This window comes from Hemiscyllium ocellatum, chromosome 9 (genome assembly GCF_020745735.1).
Source record: "Hemiscyllium ocellatum isolate sHemOce1 chromosome 9, sHemOce1.pat.X.cur, whole genome shotgun sequence".
Lineage (NCBI taxonomy): Eukaryota > Metazoa > Chordata > Chondrichthyes > Orectolobiformes > Hemiscylliidae > Hemiscyllium > Hemiscyllium ocellatum.
The window spans coordinates 19,474,019-19,495,549 of record NC_083409.1 but is presented as its reverse complement, the minus strand read 5'-3'; the positions used below and the strand labels follow the sequence as shown (position 1 = coordinate 19,495,549).

Here is a 21,531-nt window from a genome sequence, read left to right as displayed (position 1 = left end):
AGACAAATACCTCAGAGACACCGAGAGGCAGCACACACTCCCACTCATTGAGATACAAAGTTAAAAATCACACAACACCAGATTGTAGTCCAACAGGTTTAATTGGAAGCACACTCGCTTTCGGAGCGCCGCTCCTTCATCAGGTGGTTGTGGAGGACATTCCTTTGATGAAGGAGCGGCGCTCCGAAAGTTAGTGAGCTTCCAATTAAACCTGTTGGACTATAAACTGGTGTTGTGTGATTTTTAACTTTGTACACCCCAGTCCAACACCAACATCTCCAAATCATTGCACTGCCTACAGCCAGTGCAGAATAACACACACACACACACACACACACTCAGAGAGTTAGGCAGCACTGAGTAACACACACACTCAAGACAGTCAGGCAGCACTGAGTAACATGCTCACACTCCATGCTCCCTGTAGGTGTCTCTCTGAATAACACACCCACACTCAGAGTGACACCTACAGGCAGCATTATGTAGTACACTCACACTCAGAGGGACACGCAGCCTGCAGTGTCAGTGATTGGCCTAAGATCACTTCAGGTACAACACAGCATACAGCAAAGAGTGCAGAGTGCAATCCCAGCACCTGAGCCTGGACCACAGTGTGAAGAGGGAATGCCGAAGATTGTAATTATTGAGTCCTAACAGCTTTCTGTTTCTAGGTAAAAACAAGGACTGCAGATGCTGGAAACCAGAGTCTAGATCAGAGTAGTGCTGGAAAAGCACAGCAGGCCAGGCAGCATCCGTGGAGAAAGAAAATCAATGTTTCTGGCAACGTTTCATCAGGAATAGAAGCAGGGTGCCTGCAGAGTGGAGAGATAAATGAGAGGGGGTTGGGGAGAAAGTAGCATAGAGTACAATAGGTGAATGGGGGTGGGGATGGAGATGATAGGTCAGAGAAGAGGATGGAGTGGATAGGTGGAAAGGAAAATAAGCAGATAGAACAGGTCATGAGGATGGTGCTGAGGATGGAAGGTTGGAGCTGGGGTGAGGTGGGTGAAGGAGAAATGAGGAAGCTGGTGAAATCCACATTGATGCCATGGGATTGAAGTGTTCCGAGGCGGAAGATGAGGCGTTCTTCCTCCAGGCATCGGGTGGTGAGGGAGCGGCGGTGGAGGAGGCCTAGGACCTGCATGTCCTTGGCAGAGTGGGAGGTGGAGGTGAAATGTTGGGCCACAGGGCAGTGGGGTTGATTGGTGTGGTTGTCCCGGAGATGTTCCCTAATGCACTCTGCAAGGAGGCATCCAGTCTCCCCAATGTAGAGGAGACCGCATCGGGTGCAACAGATACAATAAATGATATTGGTATATGTGCTGGTAAAAAGTTGATGGATATGGAAGGCTCTTTTGGGGCCTTAGATGGAGGTGAGGGAGGAGGTGTGGGCAGAGGTTTTGCAATTCCTGTGATGGCAGGGTAGGGTGTCAGGAAGGGAGGGTGGGTTGTTGGGGGACATGGACCTGACCAGGTCGTCGTGGAGAGAACGGTCTTTGCGGAAAGCAGGAATGGGTGGGAGGGAAATATATCCCTGGTGGTGGAGTCCATTTGCAGGTGGCGGAAATGTCATTGGATGATATGGTTTATGTGAAGATTGGTAGGGTAGAAGGTGAGCACCGGGGGGATTCTGTCCTTGTTACGGTTGGAAGGGTAGGGTTTGAGGGTAGAGGGGTGTGATGTGGACGAGATGCGTTGGAGGGCATCTTTGACCACGTGGGAAGGGAAATTTCCATCTCTCAAGAAGGAGGCCATCTAGTGTTTTCTGTGGTGGAATAGGTCCTCCTGGGAGCAGATATGGCAGAGGCGGAGGAATTGGGAATACGGGATGGCATTTTTGCAAGAGGTAGGTTGGGAAGAGGTGGAATCCTCGGTGTCGGTAGGTTTTTAAAAAATGTCAGTGTCAAGTTGGTCATCATTAATGGAGATGAAGTGGTCCAGGAAGGGGAGGGAGGTGTCAGCGATGGTCCAGGTGGTCATTAATGGAAATCTGTTTGGAATCTTGTAACCTCCAAAGATTGCAGATCAAAGGGATCATTTGAAAGTGATTGATGATTGGCTGTCAGTATCCTCTACAATGGATGTGTCATTGATTGACAGGCCAATTAGCCAATTGTGACAATGCTATGCTGAAATGCAGCCAATCAGCTGAATGGAGTGGTCAATCTCCAAAGCACACAGACACAGAAACTGAATCTTCTTCATCTTTATTCCATTTTCCAGATTGACATTGACAGAAAACAGACTGAAATTAACAGCCCAGACAGAGGAAGCTGCACAAATTCACAGCCACAATGGAGCTTGAGGAAAACACTTGTGGAGATTTTCTCAATAACATGAGAATCCTGTCCCTTCAAACAGTGATAAAACCTTAAATTGGAACTGGCGGCTGAGCAGGAAGGAGATCTGGTTTACTGAAGCAGAGACTTCTGAGTTTCACATTGTTTTGTACAGCTGACAGTCTTCAGGAACTTCAAGAGATTTTACTTGGCATCATAAGTCAACTCTGTCCCCATCAAACACTCCCAGAACAGGGACAGCATGGGGTTTGACATAGCAAAAAGCTCTATCTACAGTGTCCCAATGAACTGCCATAACCCCTGAACCTCAGAAATGTCTCTAACCGGTCCTGAGAAGGAAGAGAGGTGAAATTCAGTTCTGACAATGACCTTGGTCCTGCCAGCTCAGCCCTATTTTATTTAAAGTTGTGTCTCCTCTCTGGACTATCTCCAACACACTACACACATTCTGATCTCCTGATGCTCTTGCTGAGGGGAGAGGGGAGGGTCACATGGGTGAGGGCACAGGAGAAGCGAGCATCCGACTCCCAGTCAGACCCAGAGAGGGTCAGCAGGCTGCTGACGCTGTAGGTGCTGTCCGAAGCTCGCAGGTAGTTGCTGGTCTGAACCCCGTCCGAAATGACTGCACCGTCCTTCTTCCACTGCACCTCCAGCTCATCGGGATAGAAGTGATTGGCAAGGCACACCAGGGTGGCAGTGCCCTTGGCATTGACCTGCTCCGGGGAGGGGGGCAGCAGGGTCAGCTTGGGCTGTGAGTTCTCACGGACTGAAAGACAAGAGAAACAATTTTAATCCCTGCCATTTGAAGGGATTTCAACTCTCAGAATATTCATTGATAAAATGTTTGAACATTTGAAGCCAATACCTAACAAACTCCAGAAAAGAACAGACATTGTTTAAATTGCTTCTTGGGATGTGAGTGTCACTGATAGGATCAGCATTTATTGCCCATCCCTAATCACCCAGAGGGCAGTTTAGAGTCAACCACATTGCTGTGGGTCTGGAGTCACATGGTAAGGATGGCAGTTTCCTTCCCTAAAGGACATCAGGGAATCAGATGGCTTTTTCCTGACAATCAACAATTGTTTCATGGTCATCATTAGACACTTAATTGCAGATTGTTTTATTGAATTCACATTCCACCATCTGCTGTGGCAGGATTCTAACCCTGGCCCCCAGAACATTAATCTGGATCTCTGGATGAACAGCTCAGCGATAGTACCATGAAATCATCACCTCCTTTATCTGATTTTTAGTTGCGAATGAAAGCAAGAAGTTTGTTTCTGAACAGGGTGATTAGAAAAAGCATAACTGAAAGACTCCCAGTTCATCCCAAAAAAGATTAATTCCTTGAAAGTGGAGTTGCAGGTAGGTAGGGGGTTGACAAAGTCATTTGGCATTAGATTAGATTAGACTAGACTTACAGTGTGGAAACAGGCCCTTCGGCCCAACAAGTCCACAACGACCCGCCGAAGCACAACCCACCCATACCCCTACATTTACCCCTTACCTAACACTACGGGCAATTTAGCATGGCCAATTCACCTAACCCGCACATCTTTGGACTGTGGGAGGAAACCGGAGGAAACCCACACAGACACGGGGAGAACGTGCAAACTCCACACAGTCTGTCGTCTGAGTCAGGAATTGAACCCGGGTCTCAGGCGCTGTGAGGCAGCAGTGCTAACCACTGTGCCACCGTGCTTTCCTTTATTGGGCAATGCATTGCGTATTGGAGTTGGGAGCTGTTGCAGCTGTATAGGACATCAGTTTGGCCCCTTTTGGAATACTGTGTGGAATTCTGGCGTCCCTGCTGTAGGAAAAATGTTGGGAACATTAAAATGGTTCAGAAAAGATTTCCAAGGATGTTGCCAAGTTGGAGGATTTGTGCGATCAGGAGAGGCTGAATAGGCTGAGGCTATTTTCCCTGGATCACTGGAAGCTGAGGGATGACCATATCGAGGTTTCTAACATCATGAGGGGCATTGATCAAGTGAAACAAGAAGATATTTTGGTCAGAGTGAAGGAGTCCAGAACTAGAGGGCATAGGTGGAAAGTATCAGGGGAACGATTTAAATGGGAACTAAGGCATAACTTATTCCTGCCAAGGGTGGTACATTTCTGGAATGAGCTGCCAGAGGAAGTGGTGGAGGCTGGTATGTTAACATTTAAAAGGCATTTGGATGTGTATATGAATAGGAAGGGTATAGAAGGATATGGGCCAAATGCTGACAAATGAGACTAGATTAATTTAGGTTATCTGGTCTGCATGGATGAGTTGGACAGAAGGGTCTGTTTCTGTGCTGTACATCTCTCTGACACTATGACTCTATGTCTCTGTGGCTGGCATGGATGAGTCAGATCGAAGAGTTTGTTTCTAATTGTGACTCTAATTGTGTTTCAGTCAAGCCCTCAGCACCTCAGGCTCTCCCAAAACATTTACATTTTGTTTGAAAACCAGTCATTGTTGCAATTTCAGGAAAGGGGCAGCCAATTTCTACACAGCAAGATCCCACTGGAAGCAATGAGATCAAAGAGCATTCTTCATGATTTTGGATAAATATTGTCCTGAACTCAACCCAAAGAGAAAGTAATTTGGTTCAGTTGGATGGAAAATGAGAAAATGGAAGGGAAAGGAGAAGGTCAGATTGCCGGTTAGTGATGGGATTGATTGTTACCAGAAAATAAAAGGAAGGGATGGAATTTTTCAATATCAAAGGGATCATAAAAGTGCAGGGAAATCAGTAATAGATCAAACTTACAGACTTTGTGTCTAAATGCACGAAGCAGTCCGAGTAAGGTAGAAAAATTATGTCATAAATCGAGGTAAATTGAGTTTCCAAGGAATTTAAACTAGTTAAAGTGGAGGAGGGCTCAGGAGAGATTATTCTATTTTCTAGAAGATGTAAAAGGACAGAGAGCGTGGAAAGGATCAGGTATCGAACGTAAAGCACAGCAGATAAGACGACAATGATGGGAAGGAGGGCAGTCAATGCAGGACTGAGGGTGTTGTACTTAAGTGCACACAGTATACACAATGAGCTTATAGTGCAGATTGAAACTAGCAGGTACGATGTTGTGGGTATCACAGAGACATGGCTGTAAGGGGATCCGGGCTGGGAACGAAATATCCAAGGATGCATGTCCTATCAAAAGGATAGGCAGATGGACGGAGGGGCAAGTGTTGCCTTGTTAGTAAGAAATGAAATTAAATCAATGGCAAGAAGTGATATAGAGTCAGAAGGTGTAGAATCTGTGTGGGTAGAGCTGAGGAACCGCAAGAAATAAAGAATCTGATGCAAGTTATGTTTAGGTCTCCAAACAGTAATCAGGGTGTGGGGAAGGAAATCAATCAGGAAACAGAAAAGGGTAAAAACAATGACTGCAGATGCTGGAAACCAGATTCTAGATTAGAGTGGTGCTGGAAAAGCACAGCAGTTCAGGTAGCATCCGAGGAGCAGTAAAAATCAACATTTCGGGCAAAAGCCCTTCATCAGGAATAGAGGCAGACAGCCTGAAGGGTGGAGAGAAAAATGAGAGGAGAGTGGAGGTGGGGAGAAAGTAGCATAAAGTACAATAGGGAGTGGAGGATGGAGTGGATAGGTGGAAAAGAAGATAGGCAGGTAGGACAAGTTATGGAGACAGTGCTGAGCTGGAAGTTTGGAACTGGAGACAGAAAAGCCAAATACAAAATGTTATGGCAGACTTCAATGTTTAGATGGACTGGGTAGCGCATCTCAACAAAAGGGTTTCATGGAGTGTCTATGAAATGGTTTTTGAAACAGCTTGTGGTTGATCACGGGCGGCACGGTGGCACAGTGGTTAGCACTGCTGCCTCACAGCGCCTGTAGACCCGGGTTCAATTCCCGACTCAGGCGACTGACTGTGTGGAGTTTGCACGTTCTCCCCGTGTCTGCGTGGGTTTCCTCCGGGTGCTCCGGTTTCCTCCCACAGTCCAAAGATGTGCGGGTCAGGTGAATTGGCCAAGCTAAATTGCCCGTAGTGTTAGGTAAGGGGTAATATGTAGGGGTATGGGTGGGTTGCGCTTCGGCGGGTCGGTATGGACTTGTTGGGCCGAAGGGCCTGTTTCCACACTGTAAGTCTAATCTAATCTAATCATTTAGAACAGGCAGTTTTGGATTCAGTGATGTGTAATGAGGCAAACTTGGTTAGTGAGCTGAAAATGAAAGTATCCCTCCGGATAAGTGACCATAATATGATAGAATTCCCCCTGTAGTTTGAGAGGGAGAAGCTGTAATCAGGTGGAACAGTATTTCAATTGAGGAAAGGTAAGTACAAAGACATGAGGAAGGAGCTCGCCAGAGTTGGTTGTAAGGGGAGCCGAGCAGGTAAGGTGGTAGGGCAGCAAATGGCAGAGTTTCTGGGCGTAATTCAGGAGGCAGAGTAGGAATTCCTCCTGAAAAAGAAGGAACAGACTAAGGGGAGGACAAGGCAACCATGGCTGATGAGGGAGGTCAAGGACAGCATAAAAACAAAAGGAAAAGGCATACAATGTGGTGGAAAATAGTGGGAAGCCAGAGGATTAGGAAGTCTTTAAAAACCTATAGAGGACAACTAAAAAAAAACACATTCAGGGGACAGAAGGTGAAATGTGGGGGGAAAGCGAGCCAGTAATATAAAAGAAGATTGCAAGAGTTTCACAAGATTTATAAAAATGAAGAGGGAGGCAGAAATAGACATTGGAAAAACAATAATAGAAAATGAAGAAAAAGTCGAGGAATTGAATCCATACATTACATCAGTCTGCACAATGGAAAACAACACCAGCAGTGTCCCAGTACTTCAAGACTGTCAGGGGTGAGTGCTGTGGCCAACACTGAGGAGGAGGTACTGGGGAAGCTGAAAGGTCTGAGTGTGGATAACTCACCCAGACTGGATGAATTACACCCGTGTGTTCTGAAGGAGATCACTGAGGAGATTGTGGGGACATTGGTGATGATCTTTCAGGAAACAATGGAGTCAGGGTATGGAGGTATTTTCTAAATAAGGAAAGCCTTTAGAGATCTAAAGCACAAACCTCATTCAGGTTTCTCTTAAGGTTAACAGGCAGGTCCAGTTTGTGCTTGGGAAAGCAAGTGGAATGTTTGCATTCATTTCAATAGACCCAGAATACAAGGGCAGAGATGTACTACTTAAGCTGTGTAAGGCTCTGGTCAGACTGAATTTGGAATATTTGGGACCCATATTCTAAGAAACAATGTGCTGGCATTGGAGGGATTTACAAGAATGATCCTGGGGATGAAGGGTTTGTCATATGAGGAGTGGTTGAGGACTTTGGGTCTGTATTCGCTGGAGTTTAGAAGGATGAGGAGGGATCTTATTGAAATTTGCAGAATACTGATAGGCCTGGATAGAGTGGATGTGGAGAAGATGTTTCCAAAAACAGGAGAGACTAGATAACCAAGGCACAGCCTCAGAATGAAGGGCCGACCCTTTCGAGCTGAGATGTGGAGGAATTTCTTCAGCCAGAGGGTGGGGAATCTGTGGAACTCATTGTTACAGAGGACAGGGGGGCAAGTCACAGAATGTATTTAAGACAGCGATAGATAGGTTCATGATTGAGAAGGGGATGGAAAGTTCCTGTGGATCAGGCAGGAGAATGGGGGTGAGAAGCATATCTGCCAAGATCAAATGGCAGAGCAGATTCCATGGGCTGAATGGCTGATTTCTGCTCCTGTTTCTTAAAATCTTCTGGAGAGTTTCCCCAAAATTCTGGAACACTGAACCCACTGGACTGTTTGCCCTGCTGGAGCTGTTTGTTATCAGAACTCTGCAAAGAGATAATCCAAGAATGGAGAGGGTGTGCATCCATGTGGGAACTTCAAAATGTTTCGCAGCTCCTGGAATACCAAGAGAACAGGAAGTGTGGTCAGTGATAGCAGTTGGAGCTCCGGGTTTCGGAGCTTGAGCAGCAGCTGGTGTCAGTGCAGAGCGTCCATGAGGCTGAGAGCTCCATGGAGAGAATGTTTCTAGATGTGGTCACTCCGCAGCTTCAGAGTGTGCAGGGAGAGAGGGAATGGGGGAGCAGCAGCTAGTACAGGAATCCCCTGAGTGCATCCCATTGTCCATCCAGGATTCAGTTCATAATCCTGATGAGAATGATGGTTCATCTGGGGAGTGCATCCACAGCCAAGTCCCTGGCACCAGGGGGGGCTCAGTTGCAGGGGGGAGGTGGGGGTGGGGGGCACAAAGAAGATGGGAAGAGCGATAGTGAGAAGAGATTCAAGGGCAATCGATAGGTGTTTGTGCAGCTGCAGATGGGATTCCAGGATAGTGTGTTGTCTCCCTGGTGCCAGAGTCAAGGATGAACTGACCGTTTGCAGAGCACCCTGAGGGGAGACGAGGAACAGGCAGCAGTAGTGGTCCACATTGGTCCTAGTGACAGAAGGAGAAAAGTGGTCTTGCAGTCAGAAGTTCGGTAGCTTCGGAGGGAATTAGCAGCAGGAACTCAAACGTAGGAATCTTCGGATTACTCCCAGTGCCCTATGCAAGTGAGAATAGAATCAGGAGGTGAACACAGGTGACAGCAGGGCTGGAAAGTGGATCCATGAGGGAGGGCATTAGATTCTTGTGAGGTGGTTTACTCATGCTGTTAGAGAGGGTTAAATTAACTTGGCAGGACTGTGGGAGCCAGGAGGGAATATCAGAGAGGAACACCAAGGTCCACAGAATCCTCAGAACAGTCAATAAGTCACCTCCTAGTGGGAAGGATGTGGAGGAATACAAATGCAAGGAGTTTACATAGACCTTCAAATGTGATAGAGTTGTTATAAATGGGCGGGAGGTCTTTAGTTTCTGAATATAGTTTGGGGTAGCAGTAGTGTAATGGGCAGAGAGGGACCAGAGTTGCGAGAGTGTGTTCAGGTGAATTTTCAGGAGGCATCGGTGGCTCAGTGGTGGTTGAGCGGGGCAGCACACTGTCTGTGTGGAGTTTGCACATTCTCCCTATGTCTGCGTGAGTTTCCTCCGGGTGCTCTGGTTTCCTTCCACAGTCCAAAGATGTGCAGGTCAGGTGAATTGGCTGTGCTAAATTGTCCATAGTGTTAGATGCATTACAGAGAGCGAAATGGGTCTGGGTGGGTTACTCTTCGGAGGATCGGTGTGGACTTGTTGGGCCGAAGGGCCCGTTTTCACACTATAGAGAATTTAATCTAATCATTGGCTGTGAAAAAGGTCTAATCATACAATGGAATCTTGACCAACTAGGCCAGTGGGCTGAGGAATGACAGATGGAGTTTAATTCAGATAAAGGTGAGTGCTGTATTTTGGTAAGACACAAGAGATGAGTGAGATCCCAAACAAATGCTGGGGAATTTGGAAAAATAGTGATGTCTTGAAAAGAGACCACACACAAATGAGGAGACGCAAAAGATCTTAAAGCACATAAAGGTAGATAAACCCTAGGACCTGATCATGTGTATCCCAGAACATTGTGGGAAACTAGGGAAGAGATTGCTGGGCCCCTTACTGAGATATGTGTATCACTGACAACCATGGGTAAGGTGCTGGAGAACCAGAGAGGTTGGCTAATGTTATGCCATTATTTGAGAAAGACTGTAAGGAAAAGCCAGGGAACTATAGACCAGTGAGCCTGATGTCAGTGCTGGGTAAGATGTTGGAGTGGATTCTGTGGGATAGGATTTACATTCTTTGGATAATCAATGTGGTTTTTTTGCATAGGAAATCATATCTCCTGAATTTGATTGAGGAGGTGACAAAGAAGATTGATGAAGACAGAACAGTAGACATTGTCTATATGGGCTTTAGCAAAGTGTTTGACAAGGTTCCACATGATAGACTGGTTAGTAAGGTTAGACCACATGGGATCCGGGGGAGTGAGCCATTGGGATAAAAAAATTGGATTGAATATAGGAGACAGAGAGTGGTGTTTAAAAGGCTGCTTTTCAGACTGGAGATCTGTGAATAGATGTGTGCAACAAGCATTGGTGCTGGGTTCACTGCTTTTGTCATTTAAAGAAATGATTTGGAGGTGAATATAGGAGTTACAGTAAGTTTGTGGATGACATCAAAATTGGCAGGACAGTGGATAGTGAAGAAATTCATCTCAGGGTACAGCGGGACCTTGATCAGATGGGGCAATGGGCAGAGGTGTAGCAAATGGAGTTCAATTTAGGTAAATGCGAGATGTTGCATTTTGGAAAGGCAAACCAGGGCAGGAGTTATACAGTTAATGGGAGGGCCCTGTGGAGCGTTGCTGGACAAAGAGACCTCGGGGAGAAGATGCAGGTGCATTATTCCTTAAAAGTGGGGTCACAGGTAGACAGGTTGATAAAGAAGGTGTTGGGTACACTTGCCTTTATTGATCACTGCATTGAGTACAGGAGTTGGGACATCATGTTGCAGCTGTACAGGAGATTGGTGAGGCCACTTTGGGAATAATGTGAAAAATTCTGATCATGCTGCGACAAGAAGGATGCTGTTAAACTTAAAAAGCTGCAGAAAATATTGACAAAGACATGACCAGGAATTGGAGGGTTTGAGCGACAGGGAAAGGCTGAGGAAACTGGGCCTATTTTTCCTGCAGCATCTAAGGCTGAGGAGTGGCATTATAAATGTTTGTAAATTCATGTGGGGCATGGACAGAGTGTATATCCAAGGTCTTTTCCTTGGGAAAGGGATTCCAAAACAAGAGGGTATAGGCTTAAGGTGAGAGGCAAAAGATTCAAAAGGGACCTGAGGGGTAACTTGTCACACAGAGGGTGGTATGTGTATGGATCGAGCTGCCAGAGAAAGTGTTGGAGGTGGATACAATTACAGCATTTAAAACACATTGGGATGGGTATACGGATAGGAAGGTTTTCGAGGGATGTAAACCAAATGCTGGTTAATAGGATGAGGTCAGTTTAGGATATCTGGTTATCATGGACAAGTTGGACTGAAAGGTCTGTTTCCATGCTGTATGACTCCATGACTATGAGAGGCTGGAAAAGCTGAGACTTTTTACTCTGACGTGTAAGAGTATGAGGAGTGACCTGATAGAGGTTTATAAGAGCATGAGGGTCATAGATAATGTCAATAATTCAGGAAGGAGTGACATTTTGTAGAAATGGCAAAAAATATTCCCAAAGATTATTCCAGGGATGAGGAACATCAGTTATACAGATTGATTGGAGAATTGGGGACTGCCTTCTTTGGAGAAGGCTGAGAGATTTGTTTGAGGAATTAAAACCAGGAGGGGCCTGGAGTGAGTAAATAGGGAGAGAATGTGCCCAGTTGAGAAAGGATTGAGACCGAGAGACCACAGATTGAAAGTAATTGGGAAAAGTAACAAAAGTGAAATAGGGAACAACATGTTCAGCCAGTGAGTGGTTAAGGTGTGGAATGCACTGCCTGAGAGTGTGGTGGAGGCAGCTTCAATTAAAACATTCCGAAGGGAACGAGATTATTATTTGAAAAGGAACAATGTGCAGGGTGACAGGGAGATAGCAGGAGAATGACACTCAGTGAATTGCTCATTCAGAGAGCCAGTACAAACAGGATGAGTTGAATGGCCTCCTTGTGCACTGTAACGATTCTGTGATTGTGTGATTGAGCAGAGTTAAAGCTGGGGGAGGTGGGAGCTCGGTGTCTCACTGTGCTGCTGCTGCTGCTGCTGAGGTCAGTGAGATCAGAGACTGGGACAGGGAGCCAGAGCTCACATCAAACTCTGCCCATGTCCGTCACACTGAGACTGGCAGGAGGCTACTCACTGATTTCACTCCATGCTGCAGGAATGGGACCACAGACTGCAAATGGACAGAACTCCTTCACACAGTGAGTAAAACTTACTGATTTATATCTTGCTGCTTAAAGGGACAATGGAACTAAAGAAATACAGATGGGCACTCTGCTAGACACAGTGCTCCTCAATCAACCATTTCATTCACTGCAGCTCCCCACTAACACCTTCAACAATTCATTATTTGTGTTTTAAAAAGTTGTTTCAGTACTGAAAGGGTTAATAACAGAGGATGGAGGTTTACTTACTCAGTCTGAGCTTGGTTCCTTTACCAAACGTAAGCCACAGTGAGAGCTCCCAGTGCAGAGGCTGTACAAAAACCTCTGCTCTCTGCTTCCCCCCCATCACTCTCAACCTCTCCCTGTCTCAGTCTCGTTCACTCTCACCCTCTTTCTGGACCTCTCTTTCTCTCCCTCATTCATGTGTCTATCTGTCTCTGTCTCTCTGTATCCAGCTGGGCTTGGGAGTTTTGTGAAATTTATTTTTCAATGTTAAATCTTGCAGTTGCTCTTCACGTGTGGTCATGGAGTGTGAGAGGGAAACTTGAAGCCTTCAGTGAGCGGTGGACACCACAGGGACTGGAGTGTGTAGTGGACAGTGACAATCCCAGTATGGGGTAATTTGTTCAGTTTCATTTGCATCTAGCTGTGGATGTGCCAGTTCAGGTGGTGGGACTGTGTGTCTATTATTATACATTTATATAACTGTGTACGTGTCAGTACAGGAGGTGGTGCTGTGTGTATTGAGGTTTTTGTATGGCTCTGTATCACTGTGTAGAGGGTAGCTGTCATCCTGCATACAGTAATAGTCAGCGACATCCTCATTCTGAACATTGCTGATTGTCAGGGTGTAACTGGTCCCTGATCCACTGCCAGTGAATCGATCGGAGACTCCTGTGAATCGATCTGTTGCATCATAGATCAGGAGAGAGGGTTTCTGACCTTCTCGCTGTTGGTACCAGGAAAGCTCATCGTTAATGTCTTGACTGGATTTACAGGTGATGGTTGCAGTCTGGCCCAGTCCCACTGACAGTACCGGGGGAGACTGGGTCATGATGATGTCCCCACTGATACCTGAGGGGTCAGAGAGAAACACAGTGAAGTCAGAACTGTCACAGAAAGAGCCGGTCAAATGAGAGATTGTTGGAGACTCTGAGCATTCCTCTGGTTTCAACATTTTCCCTTCAATCACAAATCAGTGGAACTGGAGTGAAATAGAGAGCAGCTAAAGATTCAAGGTGGAAGTAGAGAGAGTTGTACCTGCGATACAGAATGCCAGGGGCCAGATCAGCTGGATGTGTGAAATCATGGTGTGTGCTCCTGTCCCTGTGCCTGGTTCCTGATAAACTCTCCCTTCACTGGGCTCTGCTTTATAAAGCTGCAGCCTGTGAGAGTCTGACTGGGTGTTCCTCAGTATGTAAATGGCATCAGGCAGAGAGAGCCACGTCAGCCCCTCACACTTCCTCTTCTCTCTCTCTCTCTCGCTCTCTCTCTCTCGTCCTTCCTTTTCGTACTTCTTTTCTCCCTTTTCCCTTTTATCTCTTTCTCACCTTTCTCTTGTATATATTCCTGTTATTCATTGACTTTCTCCCTCTTTTTCTATTTCTGTCTCTGACTCTGTCCTCTCCCAATTATATAACCACTTCTATCTTTCCCTTTTTCCATGTATGTTTGACACTCTGTTTATCTCCATTTCCTTCTGTGATTGGTCTCTTTCTCTCTCTTTCTCTCTTTCTTATCATTCATTCTTCTCCTTCACATATCTTTCTACCTAATTCCTCACTCGTTCTATCTTTATACCCTCAATCTCTAATTGCGTCACTCTCTCTTTTTCTGTCTCCCTCCCTCTGGTCACTCTCTAACTGATCTCTATTACCGGCGTTATTCCAGGACATTGGAACAGTGAGATCTGGGGCAGCAATTAAATGCCTTGCCCTCTCTCACTCAATCACACAATGTACACTTTCTCACTTTCTCTCTCTCTCTCTCTCTCTCTCTCTGTCTTCTGTCTCTCTCTCAACCAGAAGCACAATGACATGAACAGCATTTAACAAGTCTGTACTGGTCATCAATGATCTAACAACACCAATCCCAGGTTGGCATTGAGGGAGAGGATCAGCCATGATCATATTGAATGACAGAGCAGCCTCATAGGGCCAATCCCTATCCCTAATCCTAACCCTACTGCTGCTCCCTGTTTCCATCTTTTTATGTCTGTGTAATCTCCAATCTCTGCCCCTGGATATTGATCCCTCTACTCATGGAAAACGTTGCCTTCCTTTCCACTATATCTCTGCCCCTCATAATCTTATAGCCCTTCAGCAAGTTCCCTCTCAACCTTCACTGCTCCAAGAGAAACAATCCCAGCCTTTCCAACCCTTCCTCATAGATTAGACTCTCCAGGCCAGGCAGCATCCTGGGAAATCTCTGCACCCTCTTGAGTACAGTCATATCCTTCTCATAATGTGGTGACCAGAACGTCTCTGTCTGTCTCTCTTTCACTAGATTCCCTTTACTCTTAGTCTCACACCTGCTCTGCATCTTTCTCTCTCTCTCTCTCTCTCTCTCTGTCCCCTCTCTCTCAGTCACACTGTCTCATACTCTATCTTGCTCTATCTCTATTCTTCAACTCCACCATCTCTACCTCTCTCTACCTCTTTCTCTCTCCCCCCTTTTACTCATCCTACACTGCCTCAGACTCTTTATCCTGCTTTCTCTCACTTTCACACCCTATCCTTCTATGTCTCTCTCGCCAACAGTCTCTCTTGCTCTCCTCTAACACACACTCTCTCCCTCTCTCTGCCTTTCCAACAATGTCCCAAGTGGTAAAAGTTAAATACAGGGTAAATCTGCTCCAGCTCTACCCCACTATGGATGTTAACCCTTGACACAAAGAGTATGTCTACTCCTGCAGTAAAGCCCCATTTCCCACATTGACCAGGATTTGGCCTCTGTCAAGAAGACAGTCAGTTTCTTGTCAAATGAAGGGCAATTCTGTGCTGTTGACCTATTCTTACTGGGGACTGGTTTGGACACAAACCTCATTCCATGAAGGTCCAGCAGAGAGAGGAGATCCTCAGGCTATCAGTGTGAGCTGGAGGGATAGGACAGGCTCTGACCCATTGACCCATCTTGTCCATTCACAATATATTCCAATCCTTTCCCCTCATCTTCCCCTTCCATGTTCAAGCTCCTGTTTTACTGGGATGAGGATTGGACCATCACACAGTTACTACAGAAAGGAAATGAGCCCCACACTCACCACGTTATCCATGTCCCACTGGACTGTCCAATGGACACCAGTAAGCATGGAATTCATTCCCACTGAACTCTCCAGTAGAGACCATTAAACAGGTGCCTCTTTGCCACTGGAACCTCCAATGGAGACTAGTAAAGATGCGTCTATTTCCCACTGAATACTCCAGCGGAGACTAGTTAACATAGAGCTTATTCCTGTTGGGCCCTCCAATAGAAACCAGGAAAGAACGGCCTTCATTTCTTTGAGCTCTCCACTACAGACAGTAAATATGGACCAGCTTCAAACTGGAACCCCCAATACAGGACAGTAAACAAGGATCTCATTGCCTTAGCAAGATTGAACTTCAGAATGAGGAACAGGAACAGGTAAATCAACCCTTCAAGCCCGTTTCCTATTTAACATGATCATGGCTGAACTTAACCTCCTCTCCGCTTTCCAGACGGCTACCTATTGCCCTCTATCCTGCTTTTCATCAGGAAGATATCTGTTTCTTTCTGTTGATTGATTCTGCCTCCATTGTGCTTAGGGAAGGGGGTCGGGGGGAGTGGGGAGGGGGGTGGGAGGGGTTGGTGGTGGTGCGCACTCACATCCACAGATTCGCAACCCTCTGAGAGCAGTAGTTGGTATGGAACAGATTCCATACAGTATAGAACCAGGCCATTCAGCCCAACAAGTCCACACCGACCCTTCAAAGAGCATTCCACCCAGAGCCATTCCTGAACCCTTTCCCTATAACCCTACATTTCCCATGACAAATAAGTCTAACCTACACTTTCCTGGACACTATGGGTAAATTAGCATGGCCAATCCTCCGAATATGTACATCATTAGACTGTGGGAGGAAATTGAAGCACACAGATGAAATCCACACAGACAGGGGAGAATGTGCAAACTCCATACAATTGCCCGAGGGTGGAAGCGAACTTGGGTCCCTTGCACTGTGAGGCAACAGTGCTCAAAACTGCACCACTGTGCCACCTGTAGTTTCTCCTCATCTCAGTTTTAAACATACCTCCTCTCACTCTATATCTATGACCTATTTTTCGAGACTGGCCCACAAGAGAGTACATCTGTTCCATGCCTGCCCTATCAATCCCATTGAGCATCTTATATACTTCACTCAGATCCCCCCTTCATACGACTGAATTCCAGTGAGTACAAGCCCTAGCTATTCAGCCATTCCTCATATGGCAGCGCTTTCATCCCGGGAATCAGTCTGGTGAACATCCTCTGAACTGCATCCAGTGCCACCATATCCTTCACCAAGTAAGGAGACCAAAACTGAACACAATGCTTCAGATGTGGTCTCACTAATTGTAACAATATTTCTTTAATTCTGTAATCCAGTCCTTTTTATAATAAATACCAAGATTCCAATTGCTGCAAGAAATGCCAACATTCCAATTCCATGGGACTCAATTGGAAGCTCCAACATAGATCAGGAAACATGGGCCTCCATCCCACTGGAATGTCCAATGGACAGCAGTAAGCCTGAGCTTCTTTCCCACTGGACCCTCCAGTATTGGAGCTTCAAACCCCACATCCTCTCCATCACATAAGTCTTTTATTTCAATCTCCGCTACATTGTTTGTCTCTGCACTACATCAGCCCCTTGACCACAGAAACTCTTATTCCTGCTCATCTCACCTCCAAACTCCATCATTCTGATGTCCTCTCTCAGCTTACTCCATCTGTGCTCCATAAATTCCAAATAGTCTGGAATGAAATGGCCCCTTCCCTGTCTCACACCAAGGAGGAGATGGACAGATTTGATATTAGTAATTAGTTGAAAGGTTACGGAGAGTGGGTGTGGTCAGAATTGGTCAAATTGATGACGGCTCCTGCAGTTGAATATCCTGCTGGCTGGCTCCAGCCTTTTACACATAGAATGGAGAAGTGTGTATGGTAGGCATATATTGTAAAGTTCCATAGAATTAAACCTCAGCATCAAATGTCCCTCAGGAGGGGAGAGAGAATGTTCAGGGTCCTGAGTCCATTTCCCAGCCCAGGCAGTTTGCCTCCCAATGAATGAATGAGATGCCAACTTGGAGCCCAGATTAGGGACAGTCTCTGCTGTGGACCTAAGTCGACAAGAGGCAACTGGAGATTGAACTGAAAAGGAAAGATTTACTGGGTTATGGGGAGAGAGGGGGCAGTGGGACTAATTGGATCACTCACAGACACCATGGGCTGAATGGCCTCCTCCTGTGCTGGGGGAGGGGGGGAGCAGATTTAGGACTAAATAGAGAAGGAACTTCTTCACCCAGAAGGTTGTGAATCTATGGAATTCCCTGCCCAGCGAAGTGGTTGAGGTTTCCTCAGTCATTGTTTTTAAAGCTGATTTAGGTAATTTTTTGAACAATAAACGAATCAAGGGTTTTGGGGAAAAGGTGGGTAAGGGGGAGCTGAGGCCATGAAAAGATCAGCCATGATCTTACAGAATGGCAGAGCAGCCCAAGAGGCCAGAGAGCCTGCTCCTGCTCCTGGTTTTAATGTTCTTATGTGCTGTCAGATTCCAGGGAGTGCAGACGGTTCACAGTTTTCTCCCGTCTCAGTAACAAACACCCAGCTGCTCCGAGCTCCGTCTTTCACTTCCTCTCTTGGTGAAGTTTCAACCTTGTGATCTGACAGTCTTTGCAGTTATTTTTCACACTGGGGCTTTCTGCTGTGGTCAGAATCTCTAATAATAAGTGTCCAATCAGTGACAATCACAGCAGCTAAGAGCAGTCAGGACTGAGGAGCCAGGCGCACTGGGAAACACATTGGGAAGATCAAAGCCATCCTCTTCAGCTCTCAGTACAAACTCCATCCCTCTCCCTGAGCACTGTCTGCTGCTCAACCAGACTCTTCACAAAAACAGAATACCTCAGCAGGTCTGGCAGCATCTGGGGAAAGAAATCAGAGTTAACCTTTCAGGTCAAGTGACCCTTCCTCAGAACAGTTCTGAGAAGGTTCACTTGTCCCAAAATGTTAACTCTGCTTTCTCTCCACAGATGGTGCCAGACCTGCCGAGCTTTTCCAGCAATTTCTGTATTTGTTTCTCATTTGCAGCAACTGCAGCTTTTTTCAGCTTTTATTTAGTACCAGGTTCCTTACAATCCTGGCCTCATCTTTGAGACTGATCTGAGCCCCAAACCCTCCACAGCACAGAGATCACTCACTGAAAGTCCCAGCCGTTGCTTTGGGACTCCAAACGTGATCATTCTCATGTTGTCCTGGGCCACATCTCAGCCACTGCCCTCCGTAAACTTCAGTTCACCCCAAACTCTGCTGCCCTTATCCGAACTCGCAACAAATCCCATCCCCATCCCCCACCATCCTCACTGAGCGACATTGGCTCCCAGTTCAAACCAACACCTCGATTTTCAAATTATCGTCCTTGTTCTGAAGTCCCTCCTTGTCCATCCACCCTCCCCATCTCTGTAACCTCCTCCTAACTGCCTCACTCAGTGTGGTCAGCAATCTTGGATATCTGACTTTCTATTCCTTCATCCAAGACATGAAGAAATACTGTGAAATGCTAAAGCCACAGGATGGATCCCTGGGCACACCACTATTCATCTCTTGCTCATTGGAGGACACACACATTATTCCCTCACTCTGTCTCCTATCTCCAAACTAATTCCTAACCCAAGGCAAATGTTTTTCTCTCATTCAATATGTTTCCACGTTGATGAACAATCTCTCAAACAGTGAAACCCGGAGCAGGAATAGGCCATTCAACCCTTCGAGCCTGTTCTGCCATTCAATCTGATCATGGCTGATCATCCAACTCAGTTGCCTGTTCCTGCTTCATCCCCATAACCTTTGATCCCTTTGATCTAAGAACTGTATCGTGCCCTTTCTGGAAAACATTCAGTGGTTTGAGCTGAACTGCTTTCAGTGACAGAAACCTCTACAGGCTTCCTGTAGAATGAAAACATTTCTCTCCATCTCAGCCCTAAATGTCCTTTTCCGTATCCTTAAACTTTAATTCTTGATTCTGGACTCCCTCATCATCAGGAACATCCTGCCTTGTCCTGTTAGGTTTTTAGAGTTTTCAGTGTGACTCCCCATAATCTTCTACCTTACAGTGAATATAATCCTAACTGATCCAGTTTCTCATCAGATCTAAGTGCTGTCATCCCAGGAATCAGTCTGGTAAATCTTCACTGCCCTCCCTCCACAGCCAGAACATCCTTCCTCAGATAAGGAGACCAAAACTGCACACAATACAATCATAAATCGCACAGTACAGAAGAGGCCCTTCGACCCATTGTACCTGTACCATCCAAACTACAGTAAACCTGCATTCATCCAACTTTCCAACACAAGGCCCATTGCTTTAAATGTTATGATATTTCAAGGGTTAATCCAATTAATTTTTAAAGTCCTCCTCAACTACCAGCCCAGACAGTGCAAACCAGACCCCCAACACCCTCCTCTTCAAATCCCCTCTGAAGCTCCTGTCTTTCACAATGAATGTGTGCCAACTCCGAAGAAGAGGAACAACTGTTTTCTATTCATTCTGTCTATTCCCCTCATACCCGTTTACACCTCTATCAGGTCCTCACAACCTTCTCTGCTTCAAAGATAACAACCCGAGTTTATCCAGCCTCTCTTCATCGCTGAAATGCTTCATCCCAAGCAACATCCTGGTGACTATTCTCTGCACCCCCTCCAGTACAATCCCATCCTTCCGATTGCGTGGTGACCAGAACTGCACACAGTACTCCAGCTGTGGCCTAACAAAAATTCTGTATACCTCCAACATATCTTCCCTGATCTTCTCATCTGTACCTGAAATGATAAAGGCAAGTTTCCCATATGACTTCATTAATACTTTATTCACCTGTTACATCGTCCAAAGTTCATCACCTCACATTTATCAGGGGTAAGTTCCATCTTCCCCTCTGACCAATCCAGTTAGATCCTCCTGTAACCTAAGACCTTCTTCCTCACTGTCAACCATCTGCCAAACCTCATTGAATCCACAAACTCAGTCACCATCCACTCACCCCACCCCTCACCTCTCACATTTTCATCTTCATTGTTTCAATACATCCTGAACAATAAGGGACCCAGCACTGATCCCTGTGGTATCCCACTGCACACTGGGCCCAGTCACATAAACAAATTTCTGCCTCCACCCTCTGTCTCCTGTCACTGAACCAGTTTTGGTTTGAATATTCCAGGTGTGGACTCACTAAGGCCCCATACAATTACAGCAAGACATCCCTGATCCTGTACTCAAATCCTCTCACTATAAAGGTACCATATCATTTACCTTCTGCACTGCCTGCTGCACCTGCACGCTGACTTTCAGTGACTGGTATACACGGACACAGGCATCTCTGCATCTTCTTCACAGCTCCCTCTCCCATCCAGCTTTGTGTCATCTGCAAACTTGGAGATATTACTCTTAAGTTCCCTCATCTAAACCATGAACAAATATATGACTAGCAGGATCCAGGCCTGTGGTACCCTTTCAGAAACTCTTTGTTTCCAGCCTGCCAACCAGTTCTCTATTCATGTCAGTACACTGCCCCCAGTCACATGAGTCTTACTTTTATACGCTCATTTCTACTGTGGGACTGAATAAAAGCCTTCTGAAGGTTCCAGATAAACCACATCCGTTGGCTCCCCCTTGTCAAATCCGCTCATTACAATCTCGAACAATTCCAGTCAATTTGTTAAGCATGATTTCCCTTTCACAAACCATGCTGACTCTGTCTAATCCTATCACTGTCTTCCACGTGCTCAGTGATTAAATCTTTCACAACGAACTTGAGTATTTTTCCCAGTACCAATGTCAGGCTGACTGGTCCAGGTTGCCCACTTTTCTCTCTCCCTCCCATTTTAAACAGTGATGTTACATTCGCAACTCTCCAGTCACTGGGAAAGTTCCAGAATCAATAGAATCTTGAACACCAATGCTCCCAAAGTTTTTTGGGCAATTCCTGAAGTAATCTGAAATGTAGGTTATTGGTTCCTGCGGATTTATCAAACTTTAATCCCATAAATTTTCCAAAACCATTTCCCGAATAAAGCTAATTTTCTTCAGTTCTGCCCTCAGTCTATACCCTGTCGTCCCGACATGTTTCAAATGTATTTGAGTTTTCCTTTGTGTACAAAGATCCAGAATGCAGCAAAGGCAGAATTTTCCTTGCCTCTTGTCAGCGATACTTGTCAATTTACTTTCATCAAATCAATTTTCAATAGGAATGATGCACT

The 21,531-nt window shown here is 45.9% G+C and overlaps 1 gene segment (V, D, J or C); it reads right to left on the bottom strand.

The window, feature by feature from the left end:
* Nucleotides 1–2,306: 2,306 nt before the first annotated feature.
* On the bottom strand, nucleotides 2,307–13,387 carry LOC132818625 (immunoglobulin kappa constant-like). The segment is given in 3 exon segments: nucleotides 2,307–3,066; nucleotides 13,002–13,133; nucleotides 13,320–13,387. Coding segments are annotated over 3 exon segments (510 nt in total).
* Between the last annotated feature and the right edge of the window lie 8,144 nt (nucleotides 13,388–21,531).